At 39.9% G+C, this 18,422-nt stretch overlaps 1 protein-coding gene across 1 annotated transcript in view; it reads left to right on the forward strand.

Moving 5' to 3' along the window:
* Nucleotides 1-18,422, forward strand: part of skia (v-ski avian sarcoma viral oncogene homolog a) — a 177,990-nt gene that overhangs the window by 148,733 nt on the left and 10,835 nt on the right. The window contains exons 2-5 of the mRNA XM_048615088.1: nucleotides 12,792-12,920; nucleotides 13,797-13,921; nucleotides 14,640-14,908; nucleotides 16,800-17,098. Of these exons, the coding sequence (XP_048471045.1) occupies nucleotides 12,792-12,920; nucleotides 13,797-13,921; nucleotides 14,640-14,908; nucleotides 16,800-17,098 (822 nt within the window). The remainder of the gene's footprint in view (nucleotides 1-12,791; nucleotides 12,921-13,796; nucleotides 13,922-14,639; nucleotides 14,909-16,799; nucleotides 17,099-18,422) is intronic.

Raw genomic sequence — 18,422 nt, forward strand, 5'->3', positions numbered from 1 at the left:
TGGAAAGATAAATCGTTTTAGAGATTTCTAACCTATATGTTAGAAATGGCATGCAACAAAGACTTTACAAATCAGCAAATACTAGATACATCATTGCTGTAAACTGCTGGGTCTGCAACTGGGTGGATCAAGCTAGTACAATACACACAGTGTGTAACTATGGTATACATGTCTACATATTATGGCTTATATTCTACAGCTGGTTATGAGAAGATGTTTGTAAATAGAAGAGGATTGATAGCTTTCAAAAGAAACTGTCCAATTATTGTGAAAATCAGTAAAGTGATGGGAATAGATTCTTAATAAGGGTAACAGTTATTCATGTCTGTGCAGAAAGTCAGCAGTGATTAAACGTCAAACCTGCAAGGTATTTACAACCGATCATCTCAGATGTTAGAACACAACTTGCTGAGAGGATTGGATGCTCAACATCCTTTTTACTGTACTTGTATTATTTTTGTATGACTCATACTTCACTCTCACAGACTGTCTGAGCAGCTAGTCTGTGAGGTCTTAGTGATAAACAACAGCTACTTATTGTAGCTTTCGCTTTGAGTAAAAACCATTATCAGAACCTGTAGCCATTAGCTGTACTACAGAGAAATGAAGAGGAAGCACCACCCTTCCCAGACTAACCACTCGCTCTAGAATGGAAATATGAGACGTAGAGCTGTGGGTGTTAACTCCCTGCTGATGTACATATGTGTATGTTTTTTGTATGCAAGGCTATAAGTGAAAAATATTTTGCACATTGCAGATTCTGTTTTGTGATAATTCATTTCAAAAAAGTCTTTGAAGATGCTGCATGATGGAAAATTATTTTTAAAGAACAGAAGCTTAAAAAAAAATCAGTCTTTGTTAACGAGAACATTCTAACAAATTGTAGTAATCAGCAAGAGAGGCTTTAAATAGTGGAGGATTTCACTGAATAAGTTGATATATTTCTGGTGATGGTAAGTTTTAGCATTGTTTAACATGTGAAAGACCCATTGCTCTGAAAAAATAATAATGTAGTGATTGTTCAATAATATTCAGTCTTTCACATTTTCACTTTTGATTTCCCCTTGTAGACGGTAATCATGTGAAATATAAAATGACCAGTCATGCCAATAGAAATATTTGATGATATTTTATATGGAAGATGGCAGTGTAGTGGTAACGTCACTAGATTAGTAATCCAGAAGCCCAGGCTAATGATTTGGGTGTATGGGTTCAAATCCCACCACGACAGCTGGTGCATTTTAGATTCAGTAAATGAATCTGGAATTGTAAAGCTACTTTCACTATGAAACTGGCATCAATTGTCTTAAAATCCCATCTGGTTTGCTAATGTCCTTGAAGGAAATCTGCTATCCCTACTTAGTCTGGCCTTTATGTGACTCCTGACCCACAGCAATGTGGTTAACTCTTAAATGGCCTAGCAAACCACTCAGTTTAAAGGCATTTGGGGAATGGCAACAGGTGTTGAACTTGTCAGCAACCTCCACATCCCGTGAAGGAATAAAGAAAAAAAAACTTGCCAGTTCCTGTAAAAATGACTTCCTTTTTCACATTCTCTTTCTGTCAGACACTCCTTGGTGAGCTGTGTGAGTTAAAGACAATGAGCATTTCACTTCAAAGTGCATACAGAGTCCAAAGTCATCTTAGTTGATTCTGACAACCCTGAATGTACAAGGTTGAAGTGATCTAATAATAGTGTTTAAAAAGAAATTTGTCAGAACAACAGAAAATGCTGGAAATACTCAGTAAAACTGACAGCATTTGTGAAGAGAGGAACAGAATTGTTCTGTCAATGGGCCATTGACCTGACCATCAAATCTGTTTTTTTTTTAATCTCAACATATGTTTCCAGACCTGCTGAGTAATTGCAGCAACTTGGATTTTTATCTTCAATTTCTAGCATCTGTAGTGCTTTATTCTTCCATAAGTGATTCGATGCATTAGATATTGAAAAACTCACTTCCTCTGGTAGGGGAGTCAAAAACAAAATTAGAGCCAGGCCTCTTACTGTAAAACCAGGAAACACTTTCCTATAGGTAGTGGATACCTAGATCTCTCTTCTTCCCCTAACCATAATAAAAATAGTAACATGAAATTTTCAAGAGAGACTTCAATAGATTTTGCTGGATAAGGATATTAAGGCATATGGAACACAGCTGGGCAAATACAGTTAAAATGCAGACCAGTAATGGCATAAATGAATGGCTGAACAGACTCGGGGGACTGAATGACCTACTTTTATGACTATGTTCCTATGACCCCCACTTTGATGAGAATTTTCAAAAAATTAAACCTACGTTGGGATTTTTGGATTTGCTATCCAATGTCACTAAAGCAATTGTGTACCTGTCTTAGAATGGCCCACCCTTTGGGTGGAATCTTGTAGAGTTGACAAAGACCAATTGATGACTGGAGAAGCAGCAAGAGCCCATGCCACCTCTTTTAGGAAAGGTCCACTGCATGTTGCATCACTCAGGCCTGTGGCAGCCCTTTTCCAGAATCGGGGGATTTTTTTTCCCATCCACCAAATGCCGGCAGCACTTTTGTACTCTCAGAAAGATTGATGCCAGTACTACAAGCAACTGAGGTCTTGGGTTGAGGAAGGACTCAGGCAGAGGTGAGTGACAATGGGAGAGGGAACATGGCAAAATGTCTACAATTAGGACAGAGGATGGCTTTCATCATGCTCCCCAGTCTTCACTGGGCTCCTCAATCAGGCAGTAAATGCCTTTGAACAAGGGAATACCTAGGATCCTGTAAGTGTAAACACCAGATTTTGCCCATGGTACTTCACGTATGGTGAGCCCCCAACCTGCCACTGGGTTAATACCACTGATGGCAGGGTACATCCCTTTAGTAGACAATAATTATCTTCCCACTTTGAACTTAGCTGCGGTGGAGGCAGGAAAATGGCAGGATTCCCACCCTTCACTCTCTCATCTAAATTTATAACCCTGCCACCAGACTCGACATGTGAGGAGAGTTCCACCTTCTTTTTCTGAATTTGATGGCCAGGATATCTTCAGTTTGATTCTTTCATGCTGGTAGAGAGAATTCTCGCAGGTGAAAAACAAAACCTATGTTAGCCTTGTTTGTTAGCCGTGCTTGTTGGTGTAGAATTAATTTAAGCATTAAGGAGAGACCGTAGGGATTGATTTACTCCCATGCAATAAACACAATAAAGCTGAAATTCCATGGCTGTCACACTAGTTTCTTACTGTAGCTCCAATAAGAGACCAGCAGATCCTCGGATAAATTAGAAGAAGATTGTGATTTAATTAGAAGATTGATGGAAGTCCTCCAAGGTTTCAGGCCTGGTATATTTTCAGAGTTCTATTAAGAACAAATTCATAATCATGTTGGACATTATAAAGTGTAATTACTGTTTTGTAGGTAAGTGTAGCGCCAAATTTTGCACTGCAAGAACCTGCATATGCATTAAATGGCTGGTGTTTTGTACTGATTAAGAGATAACTTATTTAGTACGTAAGGAGAACTCTCCTGTCTTAGGATTTTTTTCACCCAATTCCTCAGGGAGGCAGGGTCTCTTTTTAATATTTTGTTGAAGTAAAACATTATCACAATACCTAAATATTGCAATGACAAGCGAGCCATTATTATTGCTCAGAACCTGGGATGGGCTTATACCGCTTTATATAGTGGTGATATTACTTCCAGAAAGATGTGCCTTACAATCTACCATGGTATGGCTGGATTTCCATTTAAAGTCCTGGGTCATCTCATCTTTTTGATGTCGGTGGGTGATCTACAGAAACCCTGAAGAAGCAATTTAAATATTTCAATATGTTTTTGTGGAAATGCCACTGAAATTACACAAAATCTTCAGGTCAAGTGCCACAAACATTCACCCTTATATCGAGCAGGAACATGAACTCTTGAAATGTGGATTTCCGTCAGGTGCTGTGGTTTCCTCCCACGGTCCAAAGATGTGCAGGCTAGGTGGATTGGCCATGCTAGATTGACCATGCTAAATTACCCGTAGTATTCAGGGATGTGTTCATTAGGTAGATTACAGGGAAATGGTAGGGGGGTGGGTCAGGATGCGATCCTCTGAGGTTCAGTGTGGACTTGTTGGGCCAAAGGGATTGCATTAGGGATTGTAGGAATTCTATGCTTAAAAGACTGCAACAGCATTATTAGTAGCTATCCTTTTGACTGGCCTAAAATGGTGACTGTTTATAGGAACCTCAATTCCAAGCTTCTGTTCTAATCATGCCAGTTCATATTTCTTCCCAAAGTGAAAGTAATTTACTTTATAATACAAGCTGACTGTCTGACAAACTTTCATGGAAGTGAACTTTCCATTTCCTTTTGATACCACATTCTGGCGCAGATCTTCTAGTCTCCACCCAAGATGCATATTAGAATCCTTCTGCAGTTGCAATGCAACGACTGTGTGAGAATTCCTGGGAAGTTTGAACTGCCAGAAGGAAGTTTCCCAGCTTCCCAGGATCCTCCGAAGAACTCTTCAACTTTTGAACAGTCCTAACCAACTTACCTATATAGTTACCCAGACATGTTAGTAAACTAGTCTAATCTTGGTTAACTGTACAACTGACTCACCAGTCATTTACACTCACCCTGCCTGCCACCCAACTCTCTTCCTGACTAGCCCCAACTCCAACCCAAATCCTGCACCCCCAATCCTCATGACCGAACCGACTGCTAGCTGACCCACTTCACACAACTGCATCCTTAGCTCACCACCCTACTCCTTTGCTCTACCAACCTCTTAATACACTAACTTTTGCTCTGTGGTTTTTCAAATATGTTTTGGGGCATTTAAATGGTTTACTTATCAGAGTGTGGCACCTAGTGTCATTTAAAGAGTGTGTAGATGCTCTTCTAATCTCTCCAAGGTTTATTGCATTGCATTAATTTTCAAGGATCCAGCATTGGAAGATTACTTAGAAAAAATCAGAGGAAGATAAATGTTTTTGTTTTGTCTGATCAGGATTTTCCAGTTCTAATTGGAAGATTGGTATAAATAAGTGCTATGTACGTTATTTGCCTCCTTAGTACACAATATTCAGAGAGCTGTTGATATTCAAATAAAAATGTTTGAATTTTTTACAATTATAAATATTGACAAACATTTTGCCCTCATGGATACATTGAAGTGGAGCTCTGTGGTTAGGTTTAAGTACTTAATTGAATATTCACATTTACAGTATCAAAGCTTTGTCAGAAAGACTGAGGGTTTTAACATGCAGCACTACATAGAGTGTACTTACACTGGGGAGTAATGACACTTTCAGCCAAGGACCTGATTATGCAAAGTTTATTCCAAATTCTGAAAGTACAGTTTGAACCTTTTAGAAGATTCAGTCGCAATTCTTGTGACATTTTGTTAGATCGTTAAATATTTAGTTCTTGCGAAAAAGTTATAAATAATCACATCACTTTGTAGATTTGCTCTCCTAAAGATGGCAACTGCTGCTGGACTTCAGGTGCTGGCTCCCTCATCAGATGCCATCAGGCAAAATTCAGTTGAACCCTTTGGATTTGGAGTGCACTGTTGTAGCCATATCTAATCTCACATTTCCTTCACTGAATCTGGTAGAAAGAATACTGAATACTCTTTCACCGTCTAGCCATTTTTAAAATATATTGGTGCTGGTAGGCAAGGCTCAGTTAGCTCACAACCTTATGTCTCTGCCTTCCACTGCTGAATCTGGGAACAACCAGGACTCAGGTAATGGTAATTTCTGCTGAAACAGTTGAAGGCACATTAAACTTCCATTAAAGGGAGAGAGACCAGTGCTTGTCATTTCTTTATCTGTCATTTCTTGCAATGATTGATCGCCATGGATTTACAGTCTGTGCCTGCAAGTCTTTGTTTCTGGTAACATAATGAAGATTGGACCAATTCACTGTGTTTATAAAAAAATCCAGTACTTGATTTTTCATCCTAATTCAAAAATGCAGATAAAGTTGTTTTTGCATTCCATTCATAATGGTAAATTTTAAAGGTCATTGTTGTGATTTTGGGGTTGTCAAACACACAAAATTCTTGAATCAACCAGGATTTGCAAGCATTACTATAGTGTGATAAATGCCTTATCCATGTATTGACGTCTAGTTAGCGTGATTTCCCATCATGCATGTTGAGTTTCAACTGTTAGATATGGAGCCACAGTTACCCATAAGATCTCACATGCAACTGTTCTATTTTTCCATTTAATTTTTAAATCTTTAAGTGTTGTGTTGTCACATCACAAATAATTTCGTTAGACAATTATCTGTCGGAAGGTCTTGGAAAGTGGCTTGCATGACAACCTCCCAATGACAATGGCCGTTTCTAAGCTTGAGCGGGTCAACTTTCTATTCGGCACAAACACTGGCTTGAACTTTAATCCCAGGAAAGAATGTGTGAAAAATTCTGCAGACGATCACAAAGAATTGTATATGGGAAAGAGAGGAAATATTGAGAAATGGAAAACAGAATCCATTGTTACTTGAGAAGCAGGCAGTTGATCTTTTTTAAAACACATATTAGTTGCCTTTGGTGAGTAGAATTTTTCAACTTTGAGCTGACTATTTTGGAGAAAGAAAAAGGAGGGTGAGCCACTAACCTTGCAGTGCATGGGTCACTGATTCTGCTAGAGACCCTTAGTTGTTGTTCCTCTGCACTATAATAATGGCCTTTATGTTGGGACAGATTTGCTCAGCGCACTCACACAACAAATCCTTTCATCTGAAACATTTTCAGAAATGCCACTTACAAAGCAACTGTAAAACAATGCATGCCAATGAACTGCAATAGCACAAAAATGTAATTCTCTGGTCTTCTGGCTTTTGAGTTGATGAGACATATTCTGAGGAGTATTACCTCAAGTGGAGTATTGGTATAGAACAGTTGTTTTAATTGATTGGTGCATAGTGCTTTCTCCGTCTTCTTTGCTCCTGTGCCAAAAACAAATCACACCTCAAAGAAATTTGTTTGTTATTAATTATATTCATTTTAAAGTGGAACTGTCTTTGTTCAAGGTGTTTCACCTACCTGTTTGGGCCCCAATTATGCCTGTCTCTTCATGGGTACATGGCACATGCCTTGTTCCAGTCCTATTCCGGCCTCCACCCACAACTCTTACTCCGATATGTTGATAATATCATCAGTGCTGCTTCCTCCTCTCATCCAGAATTGGAAAAGTTCATTGATTTCACTTCCAATTTCTACCCTGCCCTCACTTTCACATGGTCTATCTCTGACTCCTCCCTTCCCTTCCTCGACATCTCCGTTTCCATTTCTGGGGATAGACTGGCCACTAATATCCACTATAAACCCACTGATTCCCACAGCCACCTGGACTATATATCGTCGCACCTTGCTTCTTGTGAAGACTCCATCCCATTCTCTCAGTTCCTCTGTCTCCGTCGCATATGTTCAGATGAGGCCAACTTCGACAAGGGAGCCTCTGAAATGTCCACTTTCTTCCTCAACCAGGGATTCCTCAGCACCATTGTCGACAGGACCCTCAACTAGATCTGACCCATCTCCTGCACTTTCGCCCCCTCTCTTCCCTCCCACAACATCCCACCAGCATCCAAATCCAGAAGATCATCAGATGCCATTTCTGCCACCTCCAGCGAGATGCCACCACCAGACACATATTCCCTTCCCCTCTCTTGACCGCTTTCCGCAGGGACCATTCCCTCTGGAACACCCTGGTCCACTCTTCCTTCACCCCCAACACCCCCCCCATAGCCCCATGGCACCTCACCTGCAACCGGTGAAGGTGTAACACCTGCCCATTTACGTCCTCCCTCCCCAGTATCCACAGGCCCAAACACACCTGTTTGTGTTGCTTCACTTGGACTTCCCAGAATCTAGTCTACTGCATTTGCTGCTCACAATGTGGTCTCCTTTACACTGGGGAAAGGGAAGCGTAGACTGGGTGACCGCTTTGCAGAACATCTACATTTTGCCCACAGCCCTCTGGGCTCAATATTAAGTTCAATAATTTTAGGACCTAAACTCTCGCTTGTCCTAGCCCTCTCCCCCACACACCAGGCCTGGTTATCACATATCCTGCCATTACACGCCACCTTTTGTTAGTCTCTAACAGTTCCCATTGACAGCTATTCACCCTCCTAGCCAGATCGTTATCAACTCTTTTGTCTATTCCTCTGCTCTTCTGTCTCTTTAGGCTCTATCCTTTATCCTGTCATTTACTCCCTAACCCATCTCTCCCCCCACTCACCACTACCACCACCACCCATCACCACCACCATCCCCGGCCTATTTTCTGCATATAAACCAATGCTTTCCTAGCTACCATCGGTTCTGAGCAAGGGTCACTAGACCCGAAACATTAACTCTGATTTTTTTTCTTCACCAATGCTGCCAGGTCTGCTGAGCTTTTCCAGCAATTTCTGTTTTTGTTCCTGATTTACAGCATCCGCAGTTCTTTCAGTTTTTTTTCACCTGCTTTGATTGTTTGCTTGGCAAACATAGCAACATGTTGAGATAACAAGGTGTAGAGCTGGATGAACACAGCAGGCCAAGCAGCATCAGAGGAGCAGGAAAGTTGACGTTTCAGGCCTAGACCCTTCATCCAGCTCTACACCGTGTTATCTCAGATTCTCCAGCATCTGCAGTTCCTACTATCTCCATAGCAACATGTTGATGTAGTTTGCTCCAAAGAGCAAACTAGAGAGCTGTTTTACTCTGTTGTTTCTAAATATCCTGTATAATTTCCCAGTAGGTCTTAACAATCAAAGGAATATCACGTTGAAATCCTATCAGGTCAATTTGACAATTTGAAATCATTTTTTTAAAACTCTGGAAATAAAATGACCTATCAGATTGTTGTAAAATACAGGCTGATTCACTAATCATTTTGAAACATTAATCTCAGGGTCAAAGGTTGCTAACAGATTGGCCTAACTTTAGACTGTAGCCAGGGAATGGGTGAAGTCAGTTTTGAGGGAATAGAGTGTGGTGGGAGCTCAACAATGCTTCTGTTCATCCACTGGATGTCTGATCATTTCTAGGAATCGAGGGAAGGTCATCTCACTTAAATGTAAATCTGATTCCAAATCCATACAATTGACTATTATCTGTCCTCTGAAGTGACTTAACAAGTCTCACAGTTGTATCAACTTCTGAGTACATCTGGTTGGTCTTGCCAACAATGCTTCCATCTGAAGAATGTATTTTAAAAAACAGTGCTCGTGAATAAACTATGAGCTTTTGATTATAGTGTACTATATCTACTAAGTGTACCCTAAATAATAGGGTTAGTGCCTTCTCAAAAATTAGTCCTTGCAAACAGATTTCGTCTCCAAAATCCTTGCAAGTATTTTTGCCTGCCAACCCATGCCCAGCGTTTACATACTCCATGTTTGAGTCCCTTAAATTAGGTTTCTATCCCGCCACAATACTGAAACAGCTCCTATTAAAGCTTCAAATCATATCTGATGTGGCTGTGACAAAAGTAAGCTGCCTGTCCTCATCCTTCTCAATCTGTTGGCAGCCTTTGACATCTTGACTATACCATTCTGGACCACCGTCATCCAGTTGGGTACACCTGCTAGTTTCTTTCTTCTCTACTTAGCCATAGTATAAGCATCACCTGCAATAGCTTCTCTCCCCGCTTCTGCCTATTCCCTCTGGTGCTTCAATGATCTATCATTGACACCCCCCCTCCTATTTCTCACTTGTACACTATTCCTCTGATTTCATCCAAAACTATGGCATTAGTTTGCACATGAAAGCTGACATTGCCTCGTTCTACTTCACTATTTTTTCCCTTGACTGCTGCAGTGTTGCTAAATTATCAAGCTGTTCATCCGACATCCAGCACTGGATAAAAGTGAATTTTATCCAAGTAAATATTAGGAAGAATTAAGCCATTGCTTTTTGCTTCTGTTCCACTCTCTTCCCTAACTCTTGTCTGTACCCCTGTCTATTTGCAACCTTGATATCATGCTTGATACTGAAATAAGTTTCCAACATGTTTGTGCCATTACTAAGGTCATTAATTTCTACCTCGATAACATTGCCCAACTTTGTCCCACGTCACCTAATTAAATTTGTATTTATCCCTTTATTATTTTGAAATATAACTACTTTCAATTGATTTTATATTTTAAAAAAACACCATTCAAGTGTAGAGATTTGTTCCATCATCTTTCGTTTAGATTTCACTACTAAATAAAGATAAAACACTTAAAGGTTTCTCATTTAAAGATTTCCTTCATTTTTTTAGAAATGTGATCAGAAATGCTACTTGGGTCCTGAAAGGGTTACTTATTGCAGAAAACTTGAGATTTTTGGCCCTCTGTGTCTGTTTCACACTTGACCCACAAAAGAGGCCGTGTTCTAGCAATTTTTCCAGCGTTGACTGTAAGCCTGAAATTGATGTCTTGTCCGAACAAAATGTTCTGTGTGCTGACACAAAAATAACGGCCTCCCTTTGGCATTATCACCTGTTGTGGTTTTAGAGCTGGAACCCCCAACTGAGAGGTTTTCTGAAATAGAAGGGCATTTGCCAAATACCTAACTGGTGTTATCATCACTGCTGTTCCAGACAGGGTCCTGTTGTTGATCAACACTATGCAAGCTGGAGGCTCTGCATTGGATCAGGGTAATTTACATGCCATGTCATGCAGTTCACATGGTAGACAAAGCAAAATTTGGCACGTCACCCAACATATACTACAGCTGCAGGCTCTGAAATCAGTTGACAAGTTGACTTTCATAGGGAGGAGACAACGCTGTGTACTGTTTCACTTCTTTGGTAGAGTGCAGAGTCACATCATTCCACTACCCAATCTCCCTCACCCTCCCATCCCGTCTGTTACAGTATATTTGACTTAATTACACAGTTGTTCTCCAGTTTTTTTTGTAATTGCTGAACAAATTAAAGCTACATTTTTATCATTGACTAGAAATAGAGAGAAGGAAATGTATAGTTTTATCTGAAAGACCTCTGCTTTATAAGAAATTGTTTGTCATAAATCATGAACTTTGTTTGCATAAGGAACACCAGGTCAACAAAATGTCTTCTCACTGCAACACCATTTTGCCAGCAAAAGGAAAATTAGCAGATTGCCCACACGCCAAAAGCCAATTTAAGCCACAAGTGGCCAGCTAAGGGCCACTTCCCACAATGGTATTTTGTCTGCATTTGAGGGGTGTGGATGCTGCAGCTGCCATGAAATCTGGTGGCATTCCACTCAGTTCACCACCTTTTGGGAGCTCCAAGGTGCCTGCTGTGTTTCACAAAATTGTTACCCCAGTAAATGAGGCCTGCATATCAGGTCTTAGTGTCTCCCACCATCATTGGCCCCTCTTCAAGGACTGCAGTCATTGAAGTGCATCTTCCCTGCAGCTGCATCCACAGCAATGGTCACTGATAGCAGCAACTTGGCTAAGCTGCCATCCCTCTGCCTGAGCTGACAGTTCTTGCGGGAAGCTGATTATTCAGCCACCCCCGTGAATATGCCTCCCTATGTTCCAGCAAAAGCACGGGCCTCCCTGCTTTCAGCTCCAGTGGCAGAATTTCTACTGCCTCTAAAATTCAGTGTTTTGTTTCAGTTTAACCCTTAAATACCAGAATGTTTGTTCTATTACTTCCACCATTTTGTAAGCACTAAATGTCATCCAAACATACAAAATTCTTACATGGATTGACAAGCCCATACCCAGGAGTTTAGACCTGTGTGACACAGTCTCAGAATTGTGGGAAGACTATTTAGGATTGAAGTGAGGAGGAATTTTTTTCACTCAAAGGGAGGTGAATCAATTGAATTCTATGCCCAGAGGGCTGTGGAGGCTCGGTTGTGGACTTTGTTCAAGACTGGGATTGATAAGACTTATTATATTGAAAATGGCAAGGGATACAGAAATAGTGCAGGAAGATTGTGTTGAAAAAAATCAGCCATGATTTCATTGAATTATAAATCAGGCTCAAAGGAGTGATTGAATATTGTTTCTGTTATGTTGTTCTGCCTATTATTTCTGATACATTAGATATTGGTATCAATGCCGATCTTTGAAGGCCTTTACCCTGATGTATCCTTACAGTCACAGAGAGCAGTTACCATGAAGCACACTGACTAATAAGTGTCATCGTGACAGATCTTGACTGATCGTTGCCTTTCCTGTCATTTTCTCAAGATTTTATAACAAGTGGCAGCTCCCCCCCTCAACACCCCCATGCTGTCCCAATCAAAATTAAATGATTTATAGTGTCATTACCAACTGGGCTGTTCCTTTTCCTGATCTTACACTCACCATTAATGATTTATCTCATGGCTTCTGCAAAGTTGAATGGCAGGGGTTACATGACAGAGGCCCAAGATGATTCTGCTCCCTTTGGTGAACTTCGTGGGCTTTGCTTCTGATTTCATCATAATGCAACATGTTATCACTCCATTTCTTTTGCACTAGCATAGCAGATGTCTACAAAAAGAAACAAAAGCTTTGCACTCTAATGTTACCCTCTCAAAATACTTTCTTGTAAGATGTACATTAATTTTGAATGTTTTTGAGAAATGCCACTAAAAATATCGAGGAGTAAATTTTATTGCTTGTAAGCAATTCTTGGGGAAATACAGCATCCAAAATTTTCTCCCACATTCATCCATATATTTAGCTGTTGCAGAAATTCCACCCTCCCTACTCAAAGATACTTAATGACCAAAGCTGTTACTGAGTTATATTTTGTGTTCTTGAATGATATTTTCTATTAAGTGTTTTATATCTGCTTTTAAATACCATGGAAAGATCCTAACTTTGTTTTTTTCTCCCTTCTGTTTAGGTGCCTGTTGACCAAACCGTGTTTAAAAAGTTCAAGCAAGATGAAACTGCTTCAGAATCTTCAAGTGCAACTGAGAAGGAAAAACAGCCTGAATGGTGGCGATCCTTTTCCTCCCCATCTAGCACTAAGGTACATAATTCAATAAAAAGTCAAAATAATCACTTCATTGGGAGGGAGAAGTGGCTGCTTATGTTTAAGCCTCTGAGAAGCAGGTGGTTTTTACTAATCTTATGGAAGAAGGATCCAGCATTGAATTTGTGCATTTTGCTGTGCTTTGACACAGCTTTAATGATTACATGAAAAACATCTACAGTACATATTGACGTTGAGCACATCTGAAGATGGAGCTGTAGCTGCTTAGCTGCTTAACTAATAGGAAAATTTTGGCAACATTCTGGAGAAAGCGGGGTTTCTTAAAAGAGGAAACAATATGGGGAAAGTTTTATTTTAATAATTGAATGAAGTTCTATTATTTTGTTGACAGTGGATGTTCTAGGCATCTAATGATCAAGACTAAGTGTTAAGACTACTTCCTCATCAGAAACATTATACAATGTAAAATTCCCTTCCCTCTGTCCCAGTGAATGGTTCACTGGATAAATACACAATCCTGTATGGCACTGATCCATATTGACTAAGATTGGCTGCATTCAAGTTTTGGTGTGTGCTGATTAAGTTGATCTCAGCCAAAGTAATGCCTAGCCCACTGCATTTGGCATCAGCACCTTTGGGCTAGAGTGACAAAACTTTTTAGATTTATATGAGTGTGCAGTACATGTACTTATACGTCTGTTGTACCTGGTAGTGATGACCAGAGTAGTTATTTAGGGATGGTAAAGAGGCCTGTAAAGAGGGTAAAGAGGACCTTTAGAAGCGCCGAACCATAAGTCAGCTTCAGAGCAGGAGCATCACAGAAAATAAGGAACAAGTGAGGAAAAGCTACAAAATGTGAAAAGAGCTATTGTATTGCAATTGGAAAGATAAATAATGTTTTTTTTTGTCTAGAATGTTCTAAGTAGCAGTTGCGCACATTCTCAACAAAGACTGTCCGCCTTCAGGCCCTGGTCACCCACCATTTCAACAAGTGAAAAAGAAACTCTGACTCACCTTCCTGCAGTGACCCGAGACAGGTACACATTCTGTTTCTGCTCCAAGTAAAATGGGATTTTATTTATATTTCTTTAAAATTCACTGATGGCAAACTGGGATATACATTACTAAAATCTAGAGAACTTACAACTGGAAGATCCAGATTAAATCAAAGGGCATAAATTTCCCAGCCAGGTGGTTGTGGATTCTGGTTTGTGTGGGAAGAATAGTTCCAGAAATGACTTTGGGTCAAGATTCTAATTTAATTTACCTACTTCTGGTTTCCCTGGGCCTAAGTAAACCCCCATGGAACTGACAACCCGTGATGTGTCCTCAACTTCCTGGGGGCAGTGGGACATGAGCATGGTGGGAAAAGCGTCCTCAGTGCAATTGACAAGCTATGATGAATTCAGTCAGTTATACTGAAGAACTCCAGCTTCTGTTAAAAATATTTCTTCACAGGGAATGTTTTCGCTACTTTACAAGTGAGTTCTTCAGAGCCTCCCACTGGAGCATACGTGTAATTCCAGTGCCATGTGGAATCATATCCCATAAATTCTTCTGACAGGGGGGTGGGTGCTTGAACAAAAGTTCAGCTTGTGGGTCTTAAGTTTTATTAACATCAATGACAGGAAAAAAAAATTCTCACAACAGAATGAAAGATGAGAATCTTTTTTAAACTTTGGGAATGGATATATTTTTGCCATATGTCGTTTGAGGTTTAAAAATTGAATGGGTTTGTTTGTACCTTCTCCATAGTTTCTATGCATATAAAAGTTACGAAGGTTCAGTGGCACCAAATGTAGCTTTGACAGCCCTGCCCCAGCAGAGGAATGGACGACAGTCACCATCAGCCACTGCAGTCACTCAGAACATCGCGACTCCAATTGAAGCTAACAGATCTCGGAAAAGGAGGGCAACTGCAGAATCACAGCTAGAACAGGAAACAGCTGCTCCACTTGCTGCAGTGTTTCCTTCTGAAGACAAAGATTCAGATGCTGAAGTGGAAGTTGAGAGTAGAGAAGGATGTAAGTTTAATTCACGCAGCTATTCTAAATCCAATCCTTCCACCCCATATGATCCTCTCTTGAAAGGGCAGTTAAATGGCCTGCTTCCAAGCACCTGTCAGCACAGCACTTGAGTCAAACAATAATGTGATTGGTTTACATGCTTTACTTCCAGTCTGTGCCTCTCCCAACATGCCAACTCAAGGAACCTATTTTGAGTGATTGCATAGAATACATTTCACAGAAAGAGTTTATTTGGCCTGACCAGTCCACCCTGATATTTATGCTGCACTTGAGCCACCTCCTATATTTCATCATATAAATCTAGCATCATAGTCATACATTCCTTTCTGCTGTAAATGCTTGTCCAACTTCTCTTTAAATGCATTTATACTAACTGTTTCAACCCCTCCCTATAATAGCAAGTTCCACAATCTCACCACTCTTGTTGGCTAAAGAAGTTTCTTCTGACTTCCCTATTGGATTTCTTAATGACTATCTTATATTGATGGCCTTTAAATGTGCTCTTCCCCAAAAGTAGAAAGTCTCTCCTATCCACTCTATCAAAACTTTTCTGAATTTTAAAGACCTCAGCTTTTTTCAAGGGGAAAGAGACCCAGCATATCAATCCTTTTCTGATATGTAAGTACAAACACATTTCTGGTAAAATCCTTATATATCTTTTCTGCTGCCCCTGTAAGACCTTTTTAAAATATGATGGCCACAACTGCAGCCAGTAAAGTACAAGTGTGATCTAAACAAGATTCAGTACAGATTAAGCATAACTTCCCCACTCATCAGTTCTGTCCTGGTAAAAATAAAACCTAATGCTTTTTTTTTATGGTCTTGTTAACCTGTAGCACAACTTTTAGCAGTTGGCATATTTGTACTCCAGATCCATTGTTCTTCCATTTCACATGGACCTGGATATTCCAAATGATAGGTTACTTCCCTATTGTCCTATTAAAATATATTATTTTACTTTTGTCTGAGTTGAGCTTTATTTGCCAATTATTTGCTAATTCTGGAAGATTATTAATGACCCTAGTAATTTGTTGCAGTCCTCCCAGTATTGACTATATGCCACCTAGTTTGGTTTCATCTGCAAGTTTAGAAAATGTATTTTTGATTCCAAAGTCCAAAATAGAGCAACATATAGAAACAAATGCCTTGGATGTTACATCATGGGACAGTAATGAATAAATGAATTGCTCTCTCTGCTGATTTAACATTGTGATCATTAATTTATATTAAGCAATGAACTTCCTGTTAAAATAGCAGCTAGAGATTCCAGATGAGTATCCTACAGTTTAAGTTCAGAGTCAATGCTTCTTAGATTGAGAAAGAAAAGTGAAATTATGGCACTTGAAAAAGCCTTTGGACAACCATTATTGAGATAAACCCCAATCATGATCGTATCTGCCATATTTACGCTTGTTACTCAATCTCAACTGAAGCAGCCGCACTTAAGCGGGCATCTGTTTCATTGAACTAGACAGAGGAAAGTCAGAGTTTGCACTTTAGACAGTAATTTAGCAACTAGGATCGGAAAATGCATATGCATGGAAATTGTACAAAGGTAAGGCTGGTCCTCAGCTGTGATCCTTCATCTGATACTTGTTTAGATACCCACATGAAGAATGGTCACATGATCAAGGTACTAGAGGATGGTCAGCACTTATTGAATTGTACCCCAGCATAAACCTATACTTTCAGGAGATGGGAAAGAAGTAAAATATGTTGCTTGTCAAAAGGAACCTGTGAGAAAGGGTTAGGATTGGAGACCAAATTTAAAGTCTACTTCTTGTATTTAGTATAGCTTCATTAGTAAATTCCAAATAGTCCACATTAACAACTAAACTCTCTCATTATAAGTATGTATTATAATACAAATGTATTTTCCCTCCTACAGTCACATCATCATTGTCTTCACTTTCTTCTCCCTCCTTCACTTCATCTGGCTCATCAGCAAAAGACCTGAGCTCACCTGGGGTGCAAGTTGCATCTAGTGGTGCATTTGAGACTCCAGGCCACACAGAGACACATAACAGTGGATTAGAAGTGGAGCTAGAACACTTGAGGCAGGCCTTAGACAATGGAATCGACACCAAGGAGGCCAAGGAAAAATTCTTGCATGAAATCATCAAGATGCGAGTAAAGCAAGAGGAAAAACTGAATGCTGCGTTGCAAGCCAAGCGCAGTCTACAGCAGGTAAGAGAAGGAGACACTTATAAAATAACCTGATTTTCTAAATTCCGGATTAAATTGGTACTCAATGACAGAATAAATGTGCATGAATAGAAAGGGTGGTGAATTTTGCATTTACTGTCTTCAGATAGATTAACAACTAACCAAGGAGTGAAAAAGTACAGTGTGCTGGTGCAGTATTGATTAGTACAATTTTTATATTAGTGCTCTTGACAGATTTGCAACCATTATAATTTTCTGAACACAATAATCAGCCAAGTAACCAGCAACAATTAGTAAAGTTAGATCAAGTTAGGTGATCTTGCAATTTGATTACAGAATTGGCTCCATGGTAAGAGACAGAGGGTGGTGGTAGAGGGTTATTTTTTGAACTGGAGGCTTACGACCACCAGTGTTCCACAGGGATCAGTACTGGGTCCGCTTTTGTTTGTCATTGATATAAATGATTTAGATGAGAATATAGGAGGCATGATTAGTAAGTGTGCAGATGACACCAAAATTGGTGCTATTGTATACAGTGAAGAAGGTTTTCTAAGATTATGAAGAAATCTTGATCAATTGGGTCAATGGACTGAGGAGTGGCAGATGGAGTTTAATTTGGATAAATGTGAGGTATTGCATTTTGACAATACAAACAAGGACAGATCTTAGATAATTAATGGTAGGGCCCTGGGTAATGTTGTAGAGCAGAGAAACCTAGGGGTTCAGGTACATAATTCTTCAAAATTTGCATCACAAGTAAACAGGGTGGTTAAGAAGGTGTTTAGCTGCTTGCCTTCATTGCTCAGACCTTTGAATGTAGGGGTTGGGATGTCATGTTGACATTAGTGAGGCCTTTTCTGGAGTACTGTGTGCAGTTGCAGTCGTCCTGTTAGAGGAAAGATATTAAATCGGAGAGGGTTCAGAAAAGATTTACCAAGATGTTAGTGGGACTGGAGTGTTTGAGATATAAAAATAGATTGGAAAGACTGGGACCTTATTCACCGGAGCATAGGAGGTTGAGAGGTGACCTTATTGAGGTTTATATGAGGTGAATGACAAGGGTCTTTTCCTTAGGGTGGAGAAGTTCAAAACTAGGGAGTATAGTTTTAAGGTGAGAGGAGAAAGATTAAAAAAAGACATGACGGGCAACATTTTTGGAGAGTGGTTTGTGTGTGAAATGAACTGTCAGAGAAAGTGGTGGTTGAAGGTACAGTTACAACATTCAAAAATCATTCGGATAAGTTCATGAATAAGAAAGGTTTGGAGGGACATGGGCTAGGCATGGACAGGTGGGACTAGTTTGGTTTGGGAACATGGTTGGGCTGAAGGGTCTGTTTCCATGCTA

The sequence above is a fragment of the Rhincodon typus genome, chromosome 31 (genome assembly GCF_021869965.1).
Source record: "Rhincodon typus isolate 14 chromosome 31, sRhiTyp1.1, whole genome shotgun sequence".
NCBI lineage: Eukaryota > Metazoa > Chordata > Chondrichthyes > Orectolobiformes > Rhincodontidae > Rhincodon > Rhincodon typus.